Source organism: Fusarium proliferatum (assembly GCF_900067095.1).
Source record: "Fusarium proliferatum ET1 genome assembly, contig: FPRO_scaffold008, whole genome shotgun sequence".
Lineage (NCBI taxonomy): Eukaryota > Fungi > Ascomycota > Sordariomycetes > Hypocreales > Nectriaceae > Fusarium > Fusarium proliferatum.
In genome coordinates, this window is record NW_022194797.1 from 2,545,842 (window position 1) to 2,566,560 (window position 20,719).

General features: G+C 48.2%; 10 protein-coding genes across 10 annotated transcripts; 4 read left to right on the top strand and 6 right to left on the bottom strand.

Moving 5' to 3' along the window:
• Positions 1–168: 168 nt before the first annotated feature.
• On the bottom strand, positions 169–840 carry FPRO_14725 (uncharacterized protein; the record flags this gene model as incomplete). Its single annotated transcript, XM_031219783.1, has 2 exons — positions 169–312; positions 376–840. The coding sequence occupies 2 exons, from the start codon at positions 838–840 to the stop codon at positions 169–171; spliced, it is 609 nt and encodes a 202-aa protein (XP_031085507.1).
• A 652-nt stretch (positions 841–1,492) lies between these two features.
• Positions 1,493–3,227, top strand: FPRO_14726 (uncharacterized protein; the record flags this gene model as incomplete). Its single annotated transcript, XM_031219784.1, has 4 exons — positions 1,493–1,798; positions 1,855–2,226; positions 2,283–3,059; positions 3,123–3,227. 4 exons carry the CDS (start codon positions 1,493–1,495, stop codon positions 3,225–3,227), a joined length of 1,560 nt encoding a protein of 519 aa, XP_031085508.1.
• Positions 3,228–3,457: 230 nt separating this feature from the next.
• Positions 3,458–6,412, bottom strand: FPRO_14727 (uncharacterized protein; the record flags this gene model as incomplete). Its single annotated transcript, XM_031219785.1, has 5 exons — positions 3,458–4,390; positions 4,447–5,040; positions 5,093–5,831; positions 6,052–6,138; positions 6,195–6,412. 5 exons carry the CDS (start codon positions 6,410–6,412, stop codon positions 3,458–3,460), a joined length of 2,571 nt encoding a protein of 856 aa, XP_031085509.1.
• Positions 6,413–7,106: 694 nt separating this feature from the next.
• Positions 7,107–8,307, bottom strand: FPRO_14728 (uncharacterized protein; the record flags this gene model as incomplete). The annotated part of the gene is made up of 6 exons (XM_031219786.1): positions 7,107–7,318; positions 7,373–7,525; positions 7,582–7,775; positions 7,824–7,951; positions 7,998–8,203; positions 8,265–8,307. The coding sequence occupies 6 exons, from the start codon at positions 8,305–8,307 to the stop codon at positions 7,107–7,109; spliced, it is 936 nt and encodes a 311-aa protein (XP_031085510.1).
• A 384-nt stretch (positions 8,308–8,691) lies between these two features.
• Positions 8,692–9,356, top strand: FPRO_14729 (uncharacterized protein; the record flags this gene model as incomplete). The annotated part of the gene is made up of 2 exons (XM_031219787.1): positions 8,692–8,976; positions 9,036–9,356. The coding sequence occupies 2 exons, from the start codon at positions 8,692–8,694 to the stop codon at positions 9,354–9,356; spliced, it is 606 nt and encodes a 201-aa protein (XP_031085511.1).
• Positions 9,357–9,507: 151 nt separating this feature from the next.
• FPRO_14730 (uncharacterized protein) lies at positions 9,508–12,462 on the bottom strand (the record flags this gene model as incomplete). The annotated part of the gene is made up of 7 exons (XM_031219788.1): positions 9,508–10,555; positions 10,602–10,726; positions 10,788–10,838; positions 10,890–11,012; positions 11,124–12,207; positions 12,270–12,318; positions 12,372–12,462. The coding sequence occupies 7 exons, from the start codon at positions 12,460–12,462 to the stop codon at positions 9,508–9,510; spliced, it is 2,571 nt and encodes an 856-aa protein (XP_031085512.1).
• Positions 12,463–12,779: 317 nt separating this feature from the next.
• On the top strand, positions 12,780–13,702 carry FPRO_14731 (uncharacterized protein; the record flags this gene model as incomplete). The annotated part of the gene is made up of 3 exons (XM_031219789.1): positions 12,780–12,947; positions 13,006–13,354; positions 13,413–13,702. 3 exons carry the CDS (start codon positions 12,780–12,782, stop codon positions 13,700–13,702), a joined length of 807 nt encoding a protein of 268 aa, XP_031085513.1.
• A 463-nt stretch (positions 13,703–14,165) lies between these two features.
• FPRO_14732 (uncharacterized protein) lies at positions 14,166–15,193 on the top strand (the record flags this gene model as incomplete). Its single annotated transcript, XM_031219790.1, has 4 exons — positions 14,166–14,421; positions 14,480–14,616; positions 14,667–14,867; positions 14,918–15,193. 4 exons carry the CDS (start codon positions 14,166–14,168, stop codon positions 15,191–15,193), a joined length of 870 nt encoding a protein of 289 aa, XP_031085514.1.
• A 339-nt stretch (positions 15,194–15,532) lies between these two features.
• On the bottom strand, positions 15,533–17,048 carry FPRO_14733 (putative glutaryl-CoA dehydrogenase; the record flags this gene model as incomplete). Its single annotated transcript, XM_031219791.1, has 6 exons — positions 15,533–15,579; positions 15,627–15,686; positions 15,740–15,768; positions 15,820–15,840; positions 15,889–16,803; positions 16,846–17,048. 6 exons carry the CDS (start codon positions 17,046–17,048, stop codon positions 15,533–15,535), a joined length of 1,275 nt encoding a protein of 424 aa, XP_031085515.1.
• A 999-nt stretch (positions 17,049–18,047) lies between these two features.
• Positions 18,048–19,894, bottom strand: FPRO_14734 (uncharacterized protein; the record flags this gene model as incomplete). Its single annotated transcript, XM_031219794.1, has 2 exons — positions 18,048–19,824; positions 19,878–19,894. 2 exons carry the CDS (start codon positions 19,892–19,894, stop codon positions 18,048–18,050), a joined length of 1,794 nt encoding a protein of 597 aa, XP_031085516.1.
• Between the last annotated feature and the right edge of the window lie 825 nt (positions 19,895–20,719).

Consider the following 20,719-nt stretch of genomic DNA (forward strand, 5'->3'; position numbering starts at 1 on the left):
TAGCTCCAGCTACAGGCGATATTATTGGACACCTGGGAGGGCAGAGAGCACATTGCCTCTAGCTTTTCATTTCTATTTTTGCCGTTTTACTCAGGTTAACGCGCTTTATATTAAGTTTATAAAGGGTTATTATAATCTAGCTCTTACCTTGCCTCAATAGGCTATTAACTATCCAAGCCTATGCTCCTCTGCTATGCATTGACCATTGACTTTGAATGGGGGACATGGAAGAAGGACTGCAATTACCCGAGCACGATGCACCTTCGAGGCGTTAATCCATCTATGCATGGTTGCCCGCTGAATAACATGATCCTGAAAGACATAAGTGTTAGTGGGGTTCTACGAGAAGGCCCTGCATCAATCATGAACGCTTACCCCAGCTTTCAACAGCACCTTTTGGCCACTATCAAGTTCATGGTATACCTCTCCCATCACGCAAGTCGAGATATCCAAAGACACTGTTCGATGCATGTGACCCACTGCACCAGGGTCAATATCAAGGTTTATCACATTTGCGCCTCCCAGCTCAATGTGTCCTATTTGGGTATTCGACACCGATGAAGGGACGAGAAAATCCGAACTTCGGGTGTAGCTGGTAAGAGAGTCATGTGAAAGATGTGCCTCCAGGTCACGATCATCTGCCAGCTCTGCAGGTAGCTTTAGAGTAGCATAAGAGCGTGATGCTATCCCAAAGCCAGGCACAGCTGCAGTGCATAGCTCAGGTGCATCCACGTAGATACTTCGTCCAGTAGTAAGGTCATGCCCTGTTATGTATCGCTTGACAGGACCAGTAACTTCCGTTATTCCCGCATTATAGCCTTCTTGATTTGAGCTACTCATGACGTAAGAGGACAAAGCAGCTGTTCAACATATGTGGATATAATATCTTGTCTATTCATAACATTTATTAGCCTTTTGCAATCAAAGGACGTGGTGAAAGCTTACTTGACCTGACTTCTGAAAGTCCCAAGGAGCGTTGCTGATGCCAGAGACTCAGCGGAATTAGAAATTCTATCCGGGGACACAGCGACCGGTTTAGCGAGGGAACACAGTATTAGAAGTATTCCGGTCTGAGTTCCGCTTAAGTAAGCTAGACGGCGCCTGGGTAAGAGAACTAACTAGACGTATTGCCACGCCCCTGCATATAAAGAACAGTCAATGACTGGCAACGTCTCTCAACTCACGTAGAGTTCAAGCGCGATGAGGATTGCTAAGTCCAGCGACTCCCTTATCGACTTCTATATGATTTATTAGCTTTCGGATTCTGCTCTAGTTACTAGCTATTGAACAATTGACATTCCATCCGAGGAGCGGTGTTGTCTTCCGGAGCCCCACTACCAGCCACCGGCAGTACCTCACAGTGTTCCGGGAAAATTCCGAAATACCGTCGACAAATGTCCTGTTAATGATCTTGAAATATCATTGGAGTCTTTCAGTTCAGTGCTTATCATAGTTGCCAGCAGTAATTCTGGTTTCGCACTCACACTTCACAATGATCTTGGAACGCCTACTACCTCAATCCTTCAGCACTGCTGTCCTGTGGCTCACCGGAGTCATCTTGACCCGGCTTCTATACAACAAATACGGACATGGTCTGAATCACGTACCTGGCCCTTGGCTTGCTGGTTTTACAGATCTTTGGAGACTCTTCGTTGTTCGTGGTCGTCGAGCACAGGAAGTTCATATCGAGCTACATAAGAAGTACGGGCCTGCTGTTAGATTGGGCCCTCGAGCAGTATCCATTGCAGATACAGATGCTTTGAAGGTTATTTATAGTCCAAGCGCAGGATGGTCCAAGGTAACTTGTAGAATTATCGAATGACTATTCCCTGGCTAACTGATCACGTCTGGTAGTCAAAGTTCTACCCAGTACAGCAGGCTCTTGCTAAAGGAAAGAGACTCGAAACAATGTTCAATACAGATAACGACAAATACCACGCCAGACTTCGAAGATCGGTTTCGAATGCCTATGCAATGAGTACCCTGGTTACATTCGAACCCTTTGTTGATTCGACATCGGCTGAATTCATCAGGCAGCTCAAGCTTCGCTTCTCCGACCGGACTGGTGGCGCAGGGATATGTGACTTTGGGGCGTGGCTCCAGTTCTACGCTTTTGACGTGATTGGAGAGTTGACCTTTTCTAAGCGATTGGGATTTGTTGAGAAGGGTGTTGATATTGACAACATTATCCGGGATCTGGAGAGTTTCTTAAACTACGTGTCATGGGTAAGATGACCCTCCCCAGATATCTGATGCAACAGCCACTGACACATCCTCTATAGATTGGCCAGATCCCATTCCTGGATAATCTGTTCATAAAGAACCCAATCAAAATATGGCTGGTCAAATATGGGTTCCTCAATTCCAGCGCCCCCGTTGCCGAATTTGCGAGAAAGCACCTTGTCGAACGTCAGCATGAAGAAGCATCGGATACGCCGAAAGCTCCGAGGAGGGACTTCTTGAATCGTTTTAAAGAGGCGCACAGCAAAGACCCTGAATTTATTACTGAGCAGCTTGTCCTGGCCCTGACAGTAGCTAACATGTTTGCGGGCTCTGACACAACCGGTATTACACTGCGAGCTGTCTTCTACCACCTGCTCAAGAATCCTCCAAAGATGGAAGCCCTTCTCAGAGAGCTCGGAGCGGAGAGCAAGGCGGGCCGGTTCTCGAGAGATGACGGACTCGTGCAATGGGAAGAAGTAAGAGATCTACCATACTTGAGCGCCGTCATCAACGAGGCCCTTCGCTGTCATCCGGCTGTAGGGCTTACTCTAGAGAGAATGGTGCCTCCGGGTGGGGTTACACTTGCTGGGTACTTTATTCCCGGAGGGAGTATCGCTGGTTGTTCCCCGTGGGTCATCCATCAAGACACCGAAGTGTATGGTGATGATGCCGCAGAGTTTCGCCCTGAACGCTGGACCGAAGCAACACCCGAACAGCGAAAGAAGATGAATAGTTGTCTATTGTCCTTTGGCGCTGGTGCTAGGACGTGTGTTGGCAAGAACATATCATTATTGGAGCTCTATAAGCTTGTACCGACCATTCTACGGATTTTTGAGGTAAGGTTTATGTATCCGTGCTGCGTTTTGTTTATAGAAGCTAATATCCTTCTTTTCTTTCAGCTTGAGCTGGTCAATCCAGAGACTCCATGGAAGCTTCACAATGCTTGGTTTGTGCGACAAATGGACTTCAATGTAAGACTCAGGGAAAGAAAGAAGATCCTTTAGATCTCTTACTGCAGGCTTCGGGATCTCCAGATAAAATGCTTAATTTGATAGACGACACAGGAGAGGATTAGAATTGCGCAACGTATGTGAAGTAGTAGGTAGCCTGTAGCAATTTCAGAGATTCTGGATAGGGCATCGATGTTAGTTGAGAGCTGCAACGAGATAAAGCAATGCAGAATCCACTTTGTTAATTATATTGACGTATACATGGCTCTTGCGTGTAAACTACGCTAACTTCCATACAAGTTCATCATAGTAGGAAACATATCCATATCAAGATCAAAAACACCATTAATACCCAGAGTGCCTAGCCTCGCCTCAGCAGACCCTCTCTCAATATTCGAAGTCATTCCCATGCCTCGGGTAAAATCAAGGCTATCACTCTCCATAAATGATGCCAGCTCGGCGTTGTTGGGACCAAAGCGCTCTCCCAGAGTCTCAAAATTGAAGTCCGACATGATCCAGCTGTTTCGACGGTCAAGGTTCGAATTGCCCATCCAGGATGTGGGTAGCTTGTTGAATCCGGCAGTCGATCCTTCAGGCATTGGGCCCAGAGAGTCAGTGTTGAATGAATAACAGTCTAATTCTTGATCCTTTTGCATCCTTTGAGCAATGTCGATTCTCCTGTCCTTGGTCTGGGTTCGGTATATGCTGGAAGTCCCTGTTCTGTATCGCACGGAGTCTTGATCTTCAGTTTGGGGTGGCGTCAGGTGCTGCGTCAAAGTATCTGCCATTGAGCTTCGCCTCATACCCGGTGGACTCTGGCGGTCCAGCCCTCCTTGCGAGTCCGAAGCCAGAACACGCCCAACAAGCCGGCTGAGTCTAGAAACACAACGCATCATCTTGCCAGAGACCCAAATCCTCTGGCAATACTCGTTCAAACACTGGGTGGCTGTGAGTATCAGACCCCCGTACCTTCTCTTGGAGCCCGGTTCCCTCGACACCAAGCCGACCATGACAAGTGCACAGCTGGTGACGTAGTGGCTGAGTGCAAAGCTGTACTTGAGTCCATCGTCTTGTATGCTTTGATGAGTGGTAAGAATGCGGGCAGCGAGGCTAGCACACTCGATCGAAGTCTCAAGGTCATCCTCTTCTGTGTGGTGAATAGCGCTGGAACTCGGCAATAGTGGTCGTCTTATCAAGAGACGCAGGTATGTGCAGCACTAAGTATTGTCAGTCCCTGAGCCTATTAAGGGTTTCACCATGGATCGGTACCCACATTATTGAAGAGAAAGGTTTGCTTTACTTGCCACCGACCATGGAGGCTAAACTGAGACTCGTAAGGAGCATCGAGGTCATATTTCAAGCATATCGGAACTGTGTTGAGCAACTTTCCGATAGCCGTATCAACATATTGGATCATGGCTGGCATTGAAGCAGTAGACGACTTAACGCCGTATAAAACCTCCCACGTCTTACCAGCTATACGGCAATAACGCACCATGGCAATAACATAAGGAATGCATGAAGGTGACGAATCCCTGCCAGTCTCAACAATTATTTCTTGGTCAAGGTCTGCTATTGTCTCCTTTCTCGACGCAAATCGCGTCATCCACTCATCGCTCAGATCCAATGGCAAAGCCGTATCAACGTTGCTGTCTTGGATCATGTATGGTTTGCCGGACTCTAGCGCCAGTCGTCGATCCAGCAGATATAAAGACCACCAGGCACGTGAGTATAATTGGTTGTAATAAGCCGGCATTTTCTCGATGGTGCTCTGACGATGCAAGCCTATTGTCTGCGCAACTGATACACTCAAGGCGTGTACTCTGGCTGCTTTCTGATTGGCGTCTAGTCGGAACATGTAAATTATCTATGCAGGGTCAGAATGCTTGTAGGATACAAGGACCGGGGTATCAGCTCACCCTTACTATCAGTACTTGTAACATGAGCAGTGACTTTATAGCCGTGTTAGTGGTCTCGAGCAGATCACCAAGCAGACTCATTCCCACACTGTACAGACTCCAGCCAGAAGATTCAACGCCGCTACGGTCACTCATTCTTGCTGACATACTGCATCTTCCAAGAGCTAGGCAAAAGCACACCAGGGCAACGGAGACCCGGAGCTGCTCACTTTGTGCTGACTCGACCGAGGAACTGATCGCTGGGTGCTGCCACATTTCGTTGAAGATATCCCAGACTGCCGGGGGATGAACGACCGGATACATCGGGTGCACCTCGTCCATGAAGACTTGTAGGTGATATCTGCACTGTCTCTCATCGGTCATGACCCCGTGCCGAGTTAATATCCGCTCAAACCATCCGCCTTTTCTACCAGTCGTATCATTTGGTGATGTTGCTGTTGCTGGTGGAAGAAGAGAGGATGCTGGAGAAGTGTTGTCTATTCGCATTGCCGGCGATACGGAGCTTTGATAATCCATTGGGTCGTTCTCGTCTTCAAGTGTCGGAGTCATAGTCATCTCTCCTGCAAACGTTTGTCCCTCTGTCTCCAGGGCACTTTGTAGTTTGGCTGCCGAAGGCTTGAGCTGGTCTTCGACTGATGCATAGTCATTCGTTGATCTGGACAGATCGGGAGTGGGTGGTCTCATCAGACGTAGATGGCGTTCAACAGCTTCTAGGCGAACTAAGACCTCGCGGTTGATGCTACCATGGTTAGTCAAAGAAGTTCATGTCACCGAGGCAAGCGCAAAACAGATTACCTATCGTTTGAGGGGTAGCAGACCTGGTCTTGACCTCCAGAGAGACCTGACCTCAAGTCCTGACGGGCTTGTTGCGCGCCCCTTGGAGCAGAGGGTTGACAAGGTAGTTGTTTCGCAAGGCATTGCCGGCATGGATCTCCTCCTTCGCACTGGTGGGATAATACTCGTCAGGATTGCCTTCCATATCGACATTGAAGGAGAGCAGCTGGAAATGAACACCAACCTTGATTTTGCGCTGCTGGCAGGAAGTACTGTGACGGTTAGGGACACCGCTTTAGCGGTTATGCAAGTCGTGGATCTTCCTTACCAAGCTCTGGATATATATTTCCCTCTCTTCATCTTCTTCGCAGGCGGTTCCGTTGGCTCAGTATTGACCACTGGGTTGTCTTTGGCGGCGTTCCTTTTGTTGGCCCCATCTTGATCTTCTGTTGGCGGCGTGGTCTCGCGGGCATCGTCAGTTGCGGAACTGGTCTGGTCTACAGCCTCACTGGCTGGCTCCCAGTCCTGGACATCAGATGGAAACATTATGTTGACTGAACCTTGAATGCGGATGGAAGTCTGCCAGGTTCCATAAGCTCAGTCAATTCAAGACTGTTGTACGAAGCTTGGTGATTCAAGTGCTGGACAGGTTGATGCACGGGGCCTGGGCTACTGCGGGGACAGCCCCTCTTCCCCAGACGCTGTCCCAGGTCGGATTTGATCTAGCCACCGATGCCGAGATGATTGTCAGGGTTCCCCGCGAAACTGAGTCTTGGTCGCTCGCGGTAGTGTCTGGGAGGCATAGCGTCTAAGCTGCTGGCTTGCCACTATTTGGACGGAATTTGGCTGGAATTTCCGTAAAATGGGGCCGCGACCTGAGTTGATTGGCTTGTCATGGGTGTAGTCAGTGTCATAGAGTTCGGCTAGTGTTTTTAGTCAGCAGCTAGCTCAATTTGTTAATCTCCAAAGTCTAGACTCCGTGCCATCCTTGTCGTCCCATAATGCACTCGCTTTGTCTCTTGATTGGCTACCATATTAAAGCGGATCGCTCCGACAAGAGGGAGTCTAGGGTAGGACATCTCGCTATGGTTTCTTAGAATTGAAGCCATCCATTTTGAGAACGACACAGTAAAGCATGGTCTTCTCGGGAAAGCAATTTAATTTTAAACAAACGGCACGAAGCTTTCCTAAATTGTAACCATATAATCATTCCGAGGACTACCATTCGATCTACGGTATTCTAGTCACGTTGGCCAAGTTCAAGGTGTGGGAGCAACCTCTCCCGGATGAATTCCTCAGCTTTGTGCAGCTTCACACCCAACATTGCCACCTCTGGAGTCGGAATATCAACCCCGGGGTACATTCCTACATTGTTGTAAAGTTGCAACATGATATCGCGATCCGGAATACCACATGTTGGCTTGATATTGTAAATGACCCTTTTACCAGACACTGTATCACTCAGATTAGTTACGTGTGGGTGATTCCGAAGGATTGGAGGCATACCTTTCTCAAGAATGGCATTGATATCACCCATTGTCTCCCGAGCTCCACTTGCAAGAAAGTATTTACCATCAAGAGTATCCTTCTTCTCCTCCCACTGATCAAACAGCGCTTTGGCAACCGCCCCGAGGTCTTTCTCGACGTAAAGTGAAGTAACTGTATTACCGTTTGTCAGCATAGATATTTGGCAAAAGTTATAGAAGGGGACTAACGTTCAGCATCGGGTCCGATAATGGGTCGCGTCATGGTAATAACATCATTCTCCTTGTCATATGCAGCGTACTTTCGTGAGATCATGTTCTCATAGAAGTTACCAGTACGAATGAAGGCACCCTTGAGGCCTGCATCGCGAATGACTGCATCAACAGACTGTTTTCCTGTAGCAGCCAGGTTAGCCCAATGCCCTCTAAGGATGTTTCAGCATGAAATACCTTCATACAGCCTTGTGACAAACTTGCCACCAGATATCTCTTTAGAGCTCGGCAAGGTGCTCCAAAGGAAACATTCAACACCAGCTGCCACTGATGCCTCGACGATATGTTGTCCTTGTTTCTCCTCGCTCATAGGATCATCAAGAACAGCCTATAGAGTAAGTATAGATTGTGGTGCGAGTCCATTTGAGACTAACCGTATCGTAAAAGTCAGTGACAGCAAAGACACCCCAGACTCCTTTGAACGCCTCTGGCAGGGTGGAAGGGACAGTCAAATCAGCCTTCACGAGCTGCGCTCCCTTTGCGGCCAGGGCTTTTGCCTTGTCCGAGCTGGGATTTCGTGTAAGGCATCGTACCAGATATTGGTCCGGATATTGAACTAATAGATTGGCAATTGATCCACCTTAACAGTCCATCAGTTTGTCCTGCTAATAGTCATAAGCAAAGATGTTGCTTAGGCTCACCTTGAGTTCCAGTGGCACCGAGGACTAAAACAGTTTTCGACATCGTCAGAGGATTGGGACTTAAGACGGTTTAGACGAGAGTGGGAGCTCCAAATAAGACGACGGATGATGTAGAGCTATGATGGTGACAAGACGGATGGATTGAGATGGTTGACTCAAGTCACTGTGTCAAGATAAATACAAAAAGACAGTAGACATGACTTGCTAGTATATGATGGGGCCATGGGGCCTCGACCTCGCAGCGTGGGGGACATGGGGCCTCCCCACTTGTGGGGCCCCGAACTTCCAGGACGTTTGCCAATCTATTTGTATACATTAAGTAAATCTCCATATTGCTTGCTGTTGAAAGCCTCCCAGGTATTGCTTGTTGACTGTCGCCCCTTTACGAATGCCACCAATAGTCTCTCACAGCCTTCTACTTCACAAAATGGCCGATCAATATCTTGCCGAGATCAAAAGACGTCGAACTTGTTACTCGATTGAGGCCAAATCCCCAATCAGCGATGGTCGTATCATCGAAATAGCCCAGGAGGTGGTCAAGCACACGCCCAGTTCTTTTAATTGCCAGTCTACTCGACTGGTAGTCCTTCTTAAAGACGAGCATGTCAAGTTCTGGGCTTTGGCAAAAGAGTGCTTCAAGGCCACCATGAAACCAGGAACCTACGCTGAATATGAAAAGAAACTACTACAACGCCAAGCGGGCTATGGAACGGTAAGCTATTGATTCGTGTTAATGGTTTTCTTAGCCTTTTCTGACGAAAGGCATGGCAGATACTACTATTTGAAGACTTGGATGTTGTTCGCGAGTATCAGGCCAAGTTTCCTCGATTCGCAACGCATCTTTTGCAATTCTCTGAGCATAACAATGCCATACAGACTCTCAACTTGTGGACCGCCCTGTCGCTTGAGGGACTCGGGTGTAATTTGCAGCACATCAATCCCATCATTGATCAAAGGCTCATTGGAGAATGGGATATCTCACCACAATGGTCACTGAAGGGTCAATTAGTCTTTGGCAAGCCGACCGGTAGCATCCTGCATATGAAAACCTCCCTTCCAATAGAGGACCGGTTATTTGTTCACGGGGTCTAGTAGAACCGCAGGGTTGGCTGAAGTGGGATCTTTGCACCATGGCATCGGGAGTAGTGCTGATGCGATGGATGCAACAACTTTTCAAATACAGCACAGCTAATAACGAAAGCCGAAAGCGATTCCCAAGTTGGCATCCAAGTTTTATTCCTCACTAAGATTCATGCGTGAACCCACTCATTACTCTCAAGAGTTGAGAATAGCTACATCCATCCCATCTGCCAAAGCCATCCATGAGATGAGCAAACTTCCTGGCAATCTTCTTAGCAGACGCACTCCCAAGCTCTTGTAATTCTCCCGCAAACGAAACAGAACCACCTTTGTTTATGAACTCAAGGACGGGGTTTGACTTTATTGTTTCGCGTTCAGTGATTGGCGGCAGATGCCCGGCGACTCGCCCAAACCCTTCGTCCCCGATGGTACTCCAATCTACGTCGCGCAACAGCTCAAAAACAGGTCCACCAGAGCCACCATTCATAAAGCTCGTAACTAGAAAGTATTGACTTATAACCAGTGCCGAGACAAATAGCACCAAGTCCGGCCGAGTCAGGTATGATTCGCGGATGAGGCACGAATCCAAGATGCTGAATACTTGTGCCGCATGGAGAAGTGCCCTGCGAGCACTACCTGACTGCGACCATCTGAAAACATGAATTAGAGAGTCCTCAGCAGCTTCCAACCCACCACGGCCACACGCAATTTCCAAAAGGTTAACGTCCGTTGTCAAGAGAATGCACAAATAATGCCAGCCTAGCGCATTGTTCTGATGTCGTTCACTCAAGAAGCTGGCATGCGCCTTTGGCAGAAATACAACGTCGGCAATGATGGTCTTGTAATCCTCATCCGTTGAAAAGCTCTCAGCAAGGCTGTTAGACCGGAAATGGTCGCTCCGCCCATTCCTTTCTGAAAGTCTGGCTGTGGCTGCTATCAACCTGAGGTAGAGAGAACGGAGGAGGATCTGAGTAGAATTCCGATTGAGCTCAGACGGTGACAAGACGCTAAAACTCCGGGAATTCATTCGAGGCATTGTAATACGTGCACCTTGCTGCACCGAGCGCAAAAACGCCGTGGTTGTCGTTACATCTTCGAAGAGAGCATCGTCACACGGCAAGTATATTTCGACCTTCTCTATTGCAATAACCCCGGATGTGCTCATCAGCCGGGCATAAGCCATATCCAAGTAGAGAAGGCAGCATGTAAGGCTGTACAGAGTTAGAGAAGTTGGTCTGAGGTGGCAGGTAGACTTACCGTTTAATAGATTCAACTCGTGCCCATGCCTTCCAATGATTGTTTGGGTTTTGTGCCACTTGTCTCACTTTGAGAATCGGATCGTCACCATATCCAGCTATGAAGAGGCCTTGTACATCAGCCGTCTATCAAGAACGCTCAGTCAGATATGTTCACTGTAAATGATGTCGGCTATGGTAGACCTACACGAAGCATCTGTGTACAGACTGTGTATGATTCATGTATATCAATCTCATCCTGTGAACACTCAGTGACTGCTATAGAGATTCGAAAAGGGTAACTATGTACGCGAAAGCCCAAGGATAAGTAGGCTGTGATGAGTGCAGTAGCAAGGGTGGTGAGGATATCAGGTAATGCACTCTTCAGCAGTGTATGAGACATCAAATCGTGGAGGCAGGCGGGTGACAACTTCTGCAACAGAATTAACAATCACTCTCATAATTTGCTCGATTGATAACTTGCCCTGAGGTATCTGGTGAGGAAGTCCTTGGTTTGTGCTTGGTCCAAGTAGGACATACCAACTAAACACATTGCCAGCAACAGCGAGCTCGGCGCATCTCTAGCATCAAAAGTGCTCCTGTGTATGAGTGGCAAGACCGGATGGAAGAATTGGAAATACAAGTCCAAACTTGAGTCGAGTAGATCCACAGAAGGCACGAAAGCCTTATCAGGAGTTGTTGACGTGCCATATGATCCGTCAAGATTGTCACAGTACCGAATTAGACGATTTCTACATGCTTGATCCATATTGCGTCCCGATGGTGGATAGTCTTTGAGGTTGATGCTCTGCTGTGGCTTCGTGAAAATATTATCGGCATCATGCTCAATCACTGCATCCCATAAACGACTATGGATAGGTTCAAGCACCTTGGGTCGCTGTCTCGCCCAGATTCGTTGTACTTTCTGCATCTGACAGGCTGATATGGTCATGAGCCCACCACTTCTGGATACCTGGCTACATGAGGTAGTACTCGTGGTTGGTATCGAATATGGGAAGCCAGAATTATTCAAGTCGGTGCCATCTATTGCATCGTAGGCAAAGTGCATGTCACCGAAACCTGGCATCTGTCCCATCCCGAACGAAAACATGCTAGAGCTGTCAAAACTTCCAGGGATACCTTGTTGGCTGAGTTCTATAGACCCTATCCCAGTAAAGGTCGAGACTTGGTCGATGTTGAGCTGCGGTAGAAGCATGTCGGAGATTGTGCAAGTGGGTTGAGCCATTGAACTTCCTCGGCTATTTTCTGGAATATGCTGAAAGTGCGGTGAAAGCCTTTGTCGCTTTTGTGGCCCCAGAATATCATTTACATGAGTTTCGGTAGTTGGCGATGGCATCGCGGAGCTTGGAGTGGACGACAAATGCTGAAGTGACGCTGTGGAGTTGCGGTGTTGGGCGTCGGAAACGGCTGGGTTCAGAGATCCACTTATTTGTCGCTCTGGAAGTAAGATTGAAACGTTTTCATCATCGCGGCATGGTTCATTGACATGGCCAACCTGAATACTATCTGAAGATGGGCGTCCAGGTCCATGTTCGCTTTGGCCGTTGTTGCTTTCGCGGTTGTTGCTTGTCGAGAAGTGTGTTTGAGAGTGCCGGAATAGAACGTCACTGCACCTGATTATTAGCCATTATCCATCCACAAGGTACATATGCAGTTGTTTGCGAATCACCTTCTAGCATAGCTCCTACCGCAGTTACAGCACTTGAAAGGCTTCTCACCTGTGTCTTTAGCTGTTAGTAATGAACCTCGATGATGTCGTGAAGCAACTCACGACTTCTCTCATGCCGCTTCAAGTGTTCTTCTTTGGTGAATACACGTTCGCAATACGCGCATTTCCTGGGTCTGCCCTTGGGGCGCGTCATGTGGCTGGTTAAAGCGACGTTATCGACAGTTCCAGTTCTGCACATAATCATAGTGATGCGCATTGACTGAGACACCGATAGCTACAGAAGGCAGCGGATAATGGTTGCTGGAGCTCATGCTCTCTCGACTCGGACTCAACCGGAATCGGCTTCCCTGAGCCATGATCTGGAATTTCCGGCTGCTTTCCGAAAGTCCCGGCCGTCTCCACGCTAATCCCATCATGTTAAAATATGCTACCTTGGTCTGGATTTCTAAAGTCTTTAGTAATTTATTGGTCACAAATGTCTCTTCTCCAGCTCTGGCAAAGATAATCAAGATGCTTGACTGGAACGACGACTTGTTCATGTCAGAATGGGACGCAAAATACGTCTCCACCAACGTCAAGCCCCAGGCACGAAAATATGACAGGGGCATGTTCCTCGAACTCAATTCAAAGCTAGCTTCGTCTCATCCGGAGTTGAAATCTTGCAGTCATGCAATCATAGTACGTCAAAAAAATTCAATTGGTCATCGTCTTGCTTCAAGACTGCTAAGTTTGGCAGGCTGCCGTGTGTTGTGCTGTCAGTCGTGCAGATGTCGTAGGCCGCTTCTTCGATGATATCACATTTGACTCAACAACAGAAGCATCTGAGAAGCTTTTTCTTTCCATTAGAGAGGCCATCACCATTGTTTTCCCATACGTCGGAATGCCAACCTGTATTCCCGCATGCTATGGAATGATTGGCGTTGTGCAGCGCAAGGGTCCTGCTTATGCATCTAGCAGAGTGCTCAGAAAAACGACAATTGATGAAGAAGACGTCAAGAAGGGTACTGAGCTCAAGTCTCGCATATACAGTGGTGTCGGTAATTCAGGCATCTTTAGTCTGATGGATAAATACTTTACTGATCTATGTAAGCCATTCCCAGTACATATCCTGCTTACTTTATTTTGCTGACTTTCCTTCGTCAGTTACTTGCTCGACGGTTGTTATATGGGGCTACCTTATCTCAAAGGCGAACGAGGAAGTGTTCCAACCAAATGAGTCTCATCTCATTATTGCAGCTTCTATCGCTGCATTGGGGGCTACTCGACAGACAAAGAGTCATATCAAAGCTACTTTGGGGATAGGAAACGCAGTGGAATGTGTCAAGACTGTGTTGGATGTGGTGAAGAAGATCGCGGAGTGGGCTGATCGACCTATTGGAGATTTTGACGTAGAGGCGCTTTCCCTGGAGATTCAGAACGCTTTGAAAAATTAGCAGATCGCTTAGCATGACTATTGGTTGTCTAGATCATGCTAAGCGATCTGCTAATTTTTCAAAGCGTTCTGATTTGTTATGTTGTAAAAAGGCAGGACGTAGTCCTAGCCGAATTGTCCAGCAAGCCTTTCATAAGAGGCCGGAGTGCTTCGGGCCGTTACAGGAAATAAGAGCCAGTATGATTTCAGTTAAATCGGTCATACGGTATTTCGGTACCTAGAAATTGGCGTGATAGACTACAATTCCGGTTCGGCCAAAATGGCCCGAGGCAAGCCTTGGAACAGATCTGGCCTATATGGTGCAACTGGTGTAACATACTGGAAGCCCCACCTTCGAGAAATGCGCTACATTTAAGTACATATTGATCCATTGTGTTGACTCTGTGACCTTGACCTTAACTTTACATACCAGTGCTCTACCATTATCACCCCTATCTCATAAACCTGACATCCTGTAGCCTAACATGAGCTGGAGCCGCTTAATCCGATTCCTCGATGATGAAGATCAGGTCTGTCTCGGCGATGCAGTTGCAAACTCTGCCCAAGACCTTGCGAGTCTTTTGGAAGCTGGAAGTCTCACTGCCGAAAAGTTAGCTGGAAACGACATATTTGACGCAAAGCCAACGGGCAAGATAGTCAAAGTCAAGTCGCTTTTGGGGCCTTTGACCCCTCGGGACGTGCCCATTCTACGCTGTGTTGGTTTGAATTACGCAAAGCATAGTACTTCCTCACCATCATTCTTCGCTAGTACTCTTGCACTATATACTGACCATAGTAGTCAAGGAAACAGGGAGGGCACCACCTCCGCATCCCACAATCTTCATCAAGCCATCCAGCTCAATCACAGGTTGGAACGATGGTATCCCTATCCCCAAGATCGCACAGAAAGATCAACTTGACTACGAAGGTGAACTGGTATGTCTCTCAACCATGATCCAAGGTTGAAGAATACTGACTTGTCTTAGGCTATTGTAATAGGTAGGGAAGGAAAAGATATCTCGGCTGAAGATGCATTGAGCTACGTGGCAGGGTATACCGTTGCGAATGATGTTTCAGCCCGTACATGGCAAAGGGACCCCAAGTTCGCTGGGGAGGTCCCACAGTGGTGTTTCTCTAAAGGATTCGACTCTTTTGCTCCTCTGGGTCCGGTGCTTGTGTCTCCGAGCGTGAGTTCTATCAACGGCGAGGTTTCAGACCTAAGTTAACCAGAGCATAGGTCCTTGACGCAGCCGGGGATCTCATCCTACAGACCAAGGTGAATGGGGAGGTTCGCCAGGAGGCAAATACCAGTGATCTAGTGTTCGACGTAAAGAGGATCATTGCGTTTGTCAGTCAGGGTACAACACTCGAAAAGGGCTCGGTGATCCTGACTGGCACACCGGGTGGAGTAGCTTTGGGAATGAAACCGCCCAAATGGTTAAAGGATGGGGATGTTGTACAAGTTTCCATCAGCGGGATTGGAACTATATCCAACCGGATGGTCTTCCAGTGAGACTTAAGATAAAGAAGAGAAATTTATAGTCAAGATCCAGGGTCTTGATCCGCGATGTTTACTGCCTACCAACACTTGTGATTTAAACCTCTTTTAAGTTTGCCACCTTTACAGCTCCATTTGACGCTTGGGCTTGTAGGTCGCGATATTACATATCTTGGGTTACTTTCACTCCCCAATATTAAGCCATCACTTTTGGGTGAATGGTACAAAATCTGTATTTGTCCTCTTTATTGGTTGAGTCTAGCTACTGTGTCTTTCACAAAGCCATACCGCTATACTTACTGACGGATAGACACATAGTCCAATGTCTGCGTTTAAAGCCATTACTTAGATACTCTAATAGAAGGCATGCAAGTCTGTAATACCCTTTCCAACAATCATAGCTACTTCCATATTAGAATGGTGACTGAATCTCGGCAATGAGTCTTACAGTGGATATCGGACTGTCCTTCGTATGTTTGCACCACGAAGAGATTTGCGACATGACGTCCTTCTAGAGTCAGCACCAGTGAATGCGGATAAGGGATGTTATAAACCGCTGACCTATATGATATTCGTCTGAGGCAGCATTCCTAGCGAATATCGTCAGTGTTAGTCAAGATGAAAATGAACAAGAGCCTCACCCTCCAAAGATCTCTTGCAGACTAGTAACGGTCAGTAAAGTATCATGAAAGTGACGTGGTTTAACTTACGTGCGGGCACCAGCCAGCGCCCGATCGCAATTCTGTCTCTTGATGATCGAAATCATCTCAGGTGCCAACGTGCCCTCATCCTTGAGTCTTCCCACTTGAATAGCTGCTAGAGTGCCGTAAGCTGCATCAGTGAGCGCGTCACTGAGTTTCTTCTGTACAAGCTGATACTTTGCAAGTGGGTTACCAAACTGCTTTCTGTCCAGTGCATATGTCCTTGCGCGGTCAATGCAGTCCTCCAGAGCTCCCATTGTACCAAAGGCGATGCCATATCTGGCTGAGTTGAGACAGCTGAAAGGTCCCTTGAGACCTTCCACCTGAAGCATGTTTTCTTCGGGTACTGGGCAGGAATCGAGCTGGATCATGCCGGTAATGGATGCTCTCAGGCCATTTTTCTCCTTGATAGCAGGCGTTTCAAGAGTTCCAGGAGGGCACAGTTGTCGCTCTATGAGGAACCCACGAATCTTACCCGTGGTCTCTAGTTTGGCCCAGACCAGAAGCAGATCAGCTATGGGAGAGTTGGTGATCCAAGTCTTTGCTCCGGAAATTGACAAGTATCCTTTCTTTGTTGGATGTGGACGTGCGATAGTCTCCATTGACCCAGGATCAGAGCCGTGATTTGGCTCTGTCAAACCAAAACATCCAATCATGGTTCCGTGACCTAATGAGGGAAGAAAGCGGTCCTTCTGCTCTTCTGTGCCATGTTCGGCAATGGGACCCATAACAAGAGAGCTTTGGACAGACATGCCGGACCTGTAACCAGAATCGACGCGTTCGACTTCTTTTGTGATGAGACCTGAGGCCACACTGCTAACACCCGCGCATCCATGGGTCGATATTGTGGCCCCAAGAAGGCCCAACTCTCCCATTTCCCTGAGAATGTTCCGGTCATAATGCTCACTTCGGTAAGCCTCTTTTCTTGAAGGTCAGTGTAGGGTTCAAACTACGAGGCCGAATTACTTGCCGAGGACTCGAGGTAGCAGGCGCTCTTGGCAGTATGCTCGAGCAGTCTCCTGAATGTCAAGTTCTTCCGAGGTGAGCAAACTCTTTGACGAGACAGGATCCTCCCAATCAAAGCTTGCCAACGAAAGGGTTCTGCGGCTTGCTGCGGCAACTCCAAGAATGTTCCGAGGTTGAACACGTCGGAGCAGAAGAAAGGACATGTTGGCTGTTGGTGTTGGCTCGGAGTTTCTTCAAAACAGAGAACGTGAGCCTAAGTTGGGACCTGAGCTGGCGATATAGAGCAAGATTTAGTCTGTTGACAACAATCGTTATGCAGAATTACTATTTATTGCACCATTTGGTGCCCCTTCAGTCTTCATAATGAAGAATTATAGACGACTCTACTTGGAGTCTATGGGGCCGAACTCAGGAGCAATTCCGATCTGCATGATGGAGTCTGTCGGCAAGATTCCCAATTATGCCGGGTCAGCTTTTGCTGTACTCAACGTATAAAAGCCTGAGACCCGCGTTCTACAAAATGATGCGGGGAAATCTAGACCCGCGAGATCACTAGGCGAGATCACGATTCCATGATCTCCGGACTGGACTCCACACTAGCTCGATAAGTACTAACCATCTTGGCGTTCTCACGCGAACTCGGTATTTCGGACGGAATATCCGTGGCTTGCAACGAGAGATGGGAACGGCCCAGCGAATGATGCCGTAATACTTCATTTTGTTCTGCCACTCTAGGTTTGTTAGGGTCTCTCACCGGTCAGGCTCTAGTGGGTAGAAGATGGATTTGGGACGCGCGAGCCCCAACATGACTGAGATTGACGTAGAAAGGAACTAGTGCTTGTTTGTACTAGCGTTAGGAATTAAATGACAAAGCTAAGATGTGGAGATATCATGACGAGTAAACAATCTGAATTACTTTATCCTTTTTTCTTGGGAATTACTCTAGTAGCCCGCCAATCCTTGATGCGTCTAGCAATCTTGGAACGCGATTTTAACTGACATGAAGCCTTAGACCTCAGAGGAAGGTGTCACTGAACAGTCGATAGGAAGGCCATGAGTATGAGACAGGTAAATACAAGAAGAATCAAATACCAGATTAATGGGACTTCTTATATGGCACCGCCAATTTCACATCTCGAGACAACCTTGGGTATAAATCAGGATTCATTCTATTTTGCTACTTCGGACTGACTGCCTAGTATCTAGTGGCGTGAAAGAACCTGCTGAAAAGCTGATCGCAAGGTCGCGGTAGGGTTTTGGGGCCGATCAAACGATCGCCAGCCAATATGACGATCAGGTCGAACCAAAAGAGCCCCACGGTCACTAATCTCACGTCGATTCGTCCATTCAGCCAAGACATCGGCATAAGTACAACCCTGGCCAACAAAGTACACAGGTAACTTGACACCAAGCTCTTGGCTAACAGCGGCAGCAGCCTCCTCCCAAGGCTTTCCGCCAATACCAACGACAAGACCAAAACTGCCATGCTCAAAGATATCCAGGACCGAGATGCGCTTTTTGTTGAGCTCTATCCAAGCATGCGGGATGTAGGCGCCTGGGTGAGTCGTGGGGTGATAGAACAGAACAGGGTCACGCTCATGTTCAGGGAACGGTGTTCCGTCATCAACCACAGCAACCGAGTTGGAATAACGATGCCCCAGATGTACTCCAAGAGGGTTGGAACGACGATTACCACGGTCTATCGTCTTCCTCAGAAACTCGCGGCGCTCAGATGCGCCATCAGCGTCGGAGAAGAGCTCCTTGAGCTTCGCAAAACCATCATCTCGGGACTGACCTCGCTCAAACCCGAGGGCGCCGGGAAGAAGTGCCATGTCGTGAAGTGTCTCGATTGCGTGGTCCACAATCTGTTTGCCGACAGGCTGTCTCTCCTGGTTATAACTCTCGAGAATACCTTCACCGGCCTGTCCCTTGATGACAGCGGCTAGCTTCCAAGAGAGGTTGTAAGCGTCTTGTACACAGGTGTTGCTTCCGAGTCCACTTGCGGGGGGGTGACGATGGGCCGCATCTCCAGAAAGGAAAATCCGGCCGTGGCGATACTCAGTCGCGACAACATGGTTGACTTGCCACTTGCCCTTGTGCTTCACCCGGATCGGAAGAGAGTCTGGAATGGCCAGCGCGCTACGGGCATGGGAAATGATGGCTTCGTCGCTCATGTCGGGCTCCCCATCTGCGGCGTTGTACTGCCGATTGACAATCCACTCGTCCCAGGGCTTCTTAAGGATACATGTTCCCGAACCAACCCAGTACGCATCGCCGGGTTGTAGCATCAAGTAGATACAGGCTGGGCGATGAGCGACATACTGGGCCAAATCCATCTCAACCCACGAACTTATCATATGCATAAGTCCGGGCTCCCCAACGAAACCAAATCCGATTTTCTGTGCCACCATCGACCTAGCTCCATCCGCACCAACGGCGTAGCGGGCACGGACGATGTACTCTCCTTGGCTGGTCCTTTCACGCACTCTAGCGACGACACCCTCATCAGACTGCTGAATATCCACTAGCTCGTGGTAGAAGCGTATGTCGGCTCCTTTCTCTCGTGCCCTATGCAGCAAGATAGGCTCCATGTTGTTCTGGGGTGTGTTCCACATCTTGCTTGGACTAGCCTTTGCGAAGTCTGTCAGCTGATGATCACCTCCACCGTAGCAGCTGTAGCGTCCAATCTCCATGCCCGTGAGACTAGTAGCCATGACCATGTTACCAATCTCGGGCATGCAGGTCCCTGCGGCTTGAATGAGCTCTTCGATTCCCATATCGCGGAAGATCTCCATGGTCCGCTGATTGGTGACGTGGGCGCGCGGAGCTGGCGCGGTACCGCTGTGCTTTGCGATGGCGAACACTTTTATGTCCAGAGCCGCCAGCATGGCTGCGAAGGATAGCCCAGATACGCCAGCGCCTACGATGAGGACATCGGTCTCAACCTCGGGCAATTGTGATGACTGGGAGTCAAGAAGACTGGTGATACTTTAGTTTTTTTAAACAGCGAATGTAATACCATTCAAACTTACGCTGACTCAGAGTTCATGGTTGTAACCATGGTACCGGTTGCGAGATTCTGCTTGTTGAGAAGTAGGTTGGGTCAATATGTGTGAGCTCAAGCCAAGTCGTCAGGTGGATGCAAACTAAAACTTGGTATTGGCTGAATCGGGATAGCTCTTGATCCAATCCTTGAACCTTTATTTTGTGTGTAGAAGCTGACAATAATTAACTCCTAATATACGAGATTAAACGTCGACTCTACTGGTGGTCAGCCGGAACAGGGGCCTCAATTTCCGCCTATAGGTCGGGACAGAGTTCTGCAAGTCTGTAACTCAGGTACTATACTTTTCTCGTGACTCAGCGGGGTAGGTCTCCATGGAACCTCGGCCTGCATCTGCCGGGTAGAACAGACATTCCTATGTTCATGACATGAACGGAAAACAAGTAGTTCCTAGCCACACAGTACTATTACATTGTATTTCTCTTCGACATGCTAGGTTTATCCAAATACATCTTCAATAACTCAAGTTGGTTTATTCAGTAACGCACTTATATAAGGCTTGGTCTACCATTAGTTCGCCATCCTTAGCTTTTAGGAAGCGCAGATACTATGGTGCCCACGACCTATGCGAGTGACTTTCGTCCTTTGCAGTCAATGATTGGCATCCCGTAACAAGTCAAGCTTTCTGCTCTTTTAAACCTCGGGTTACTGTTTCTGACAATTTTGGAGCCCATCTATCGCTGAAAGAAGGCCATGCCACTACGAAACCTTGTGGATCTCGACTCGTGATCACGGCTTTTCGGGATTTCGGAATTTCTGCCAGCCACACAACAACCACCGTTGACTGTCCATATTCAGACAAGGGCAGTC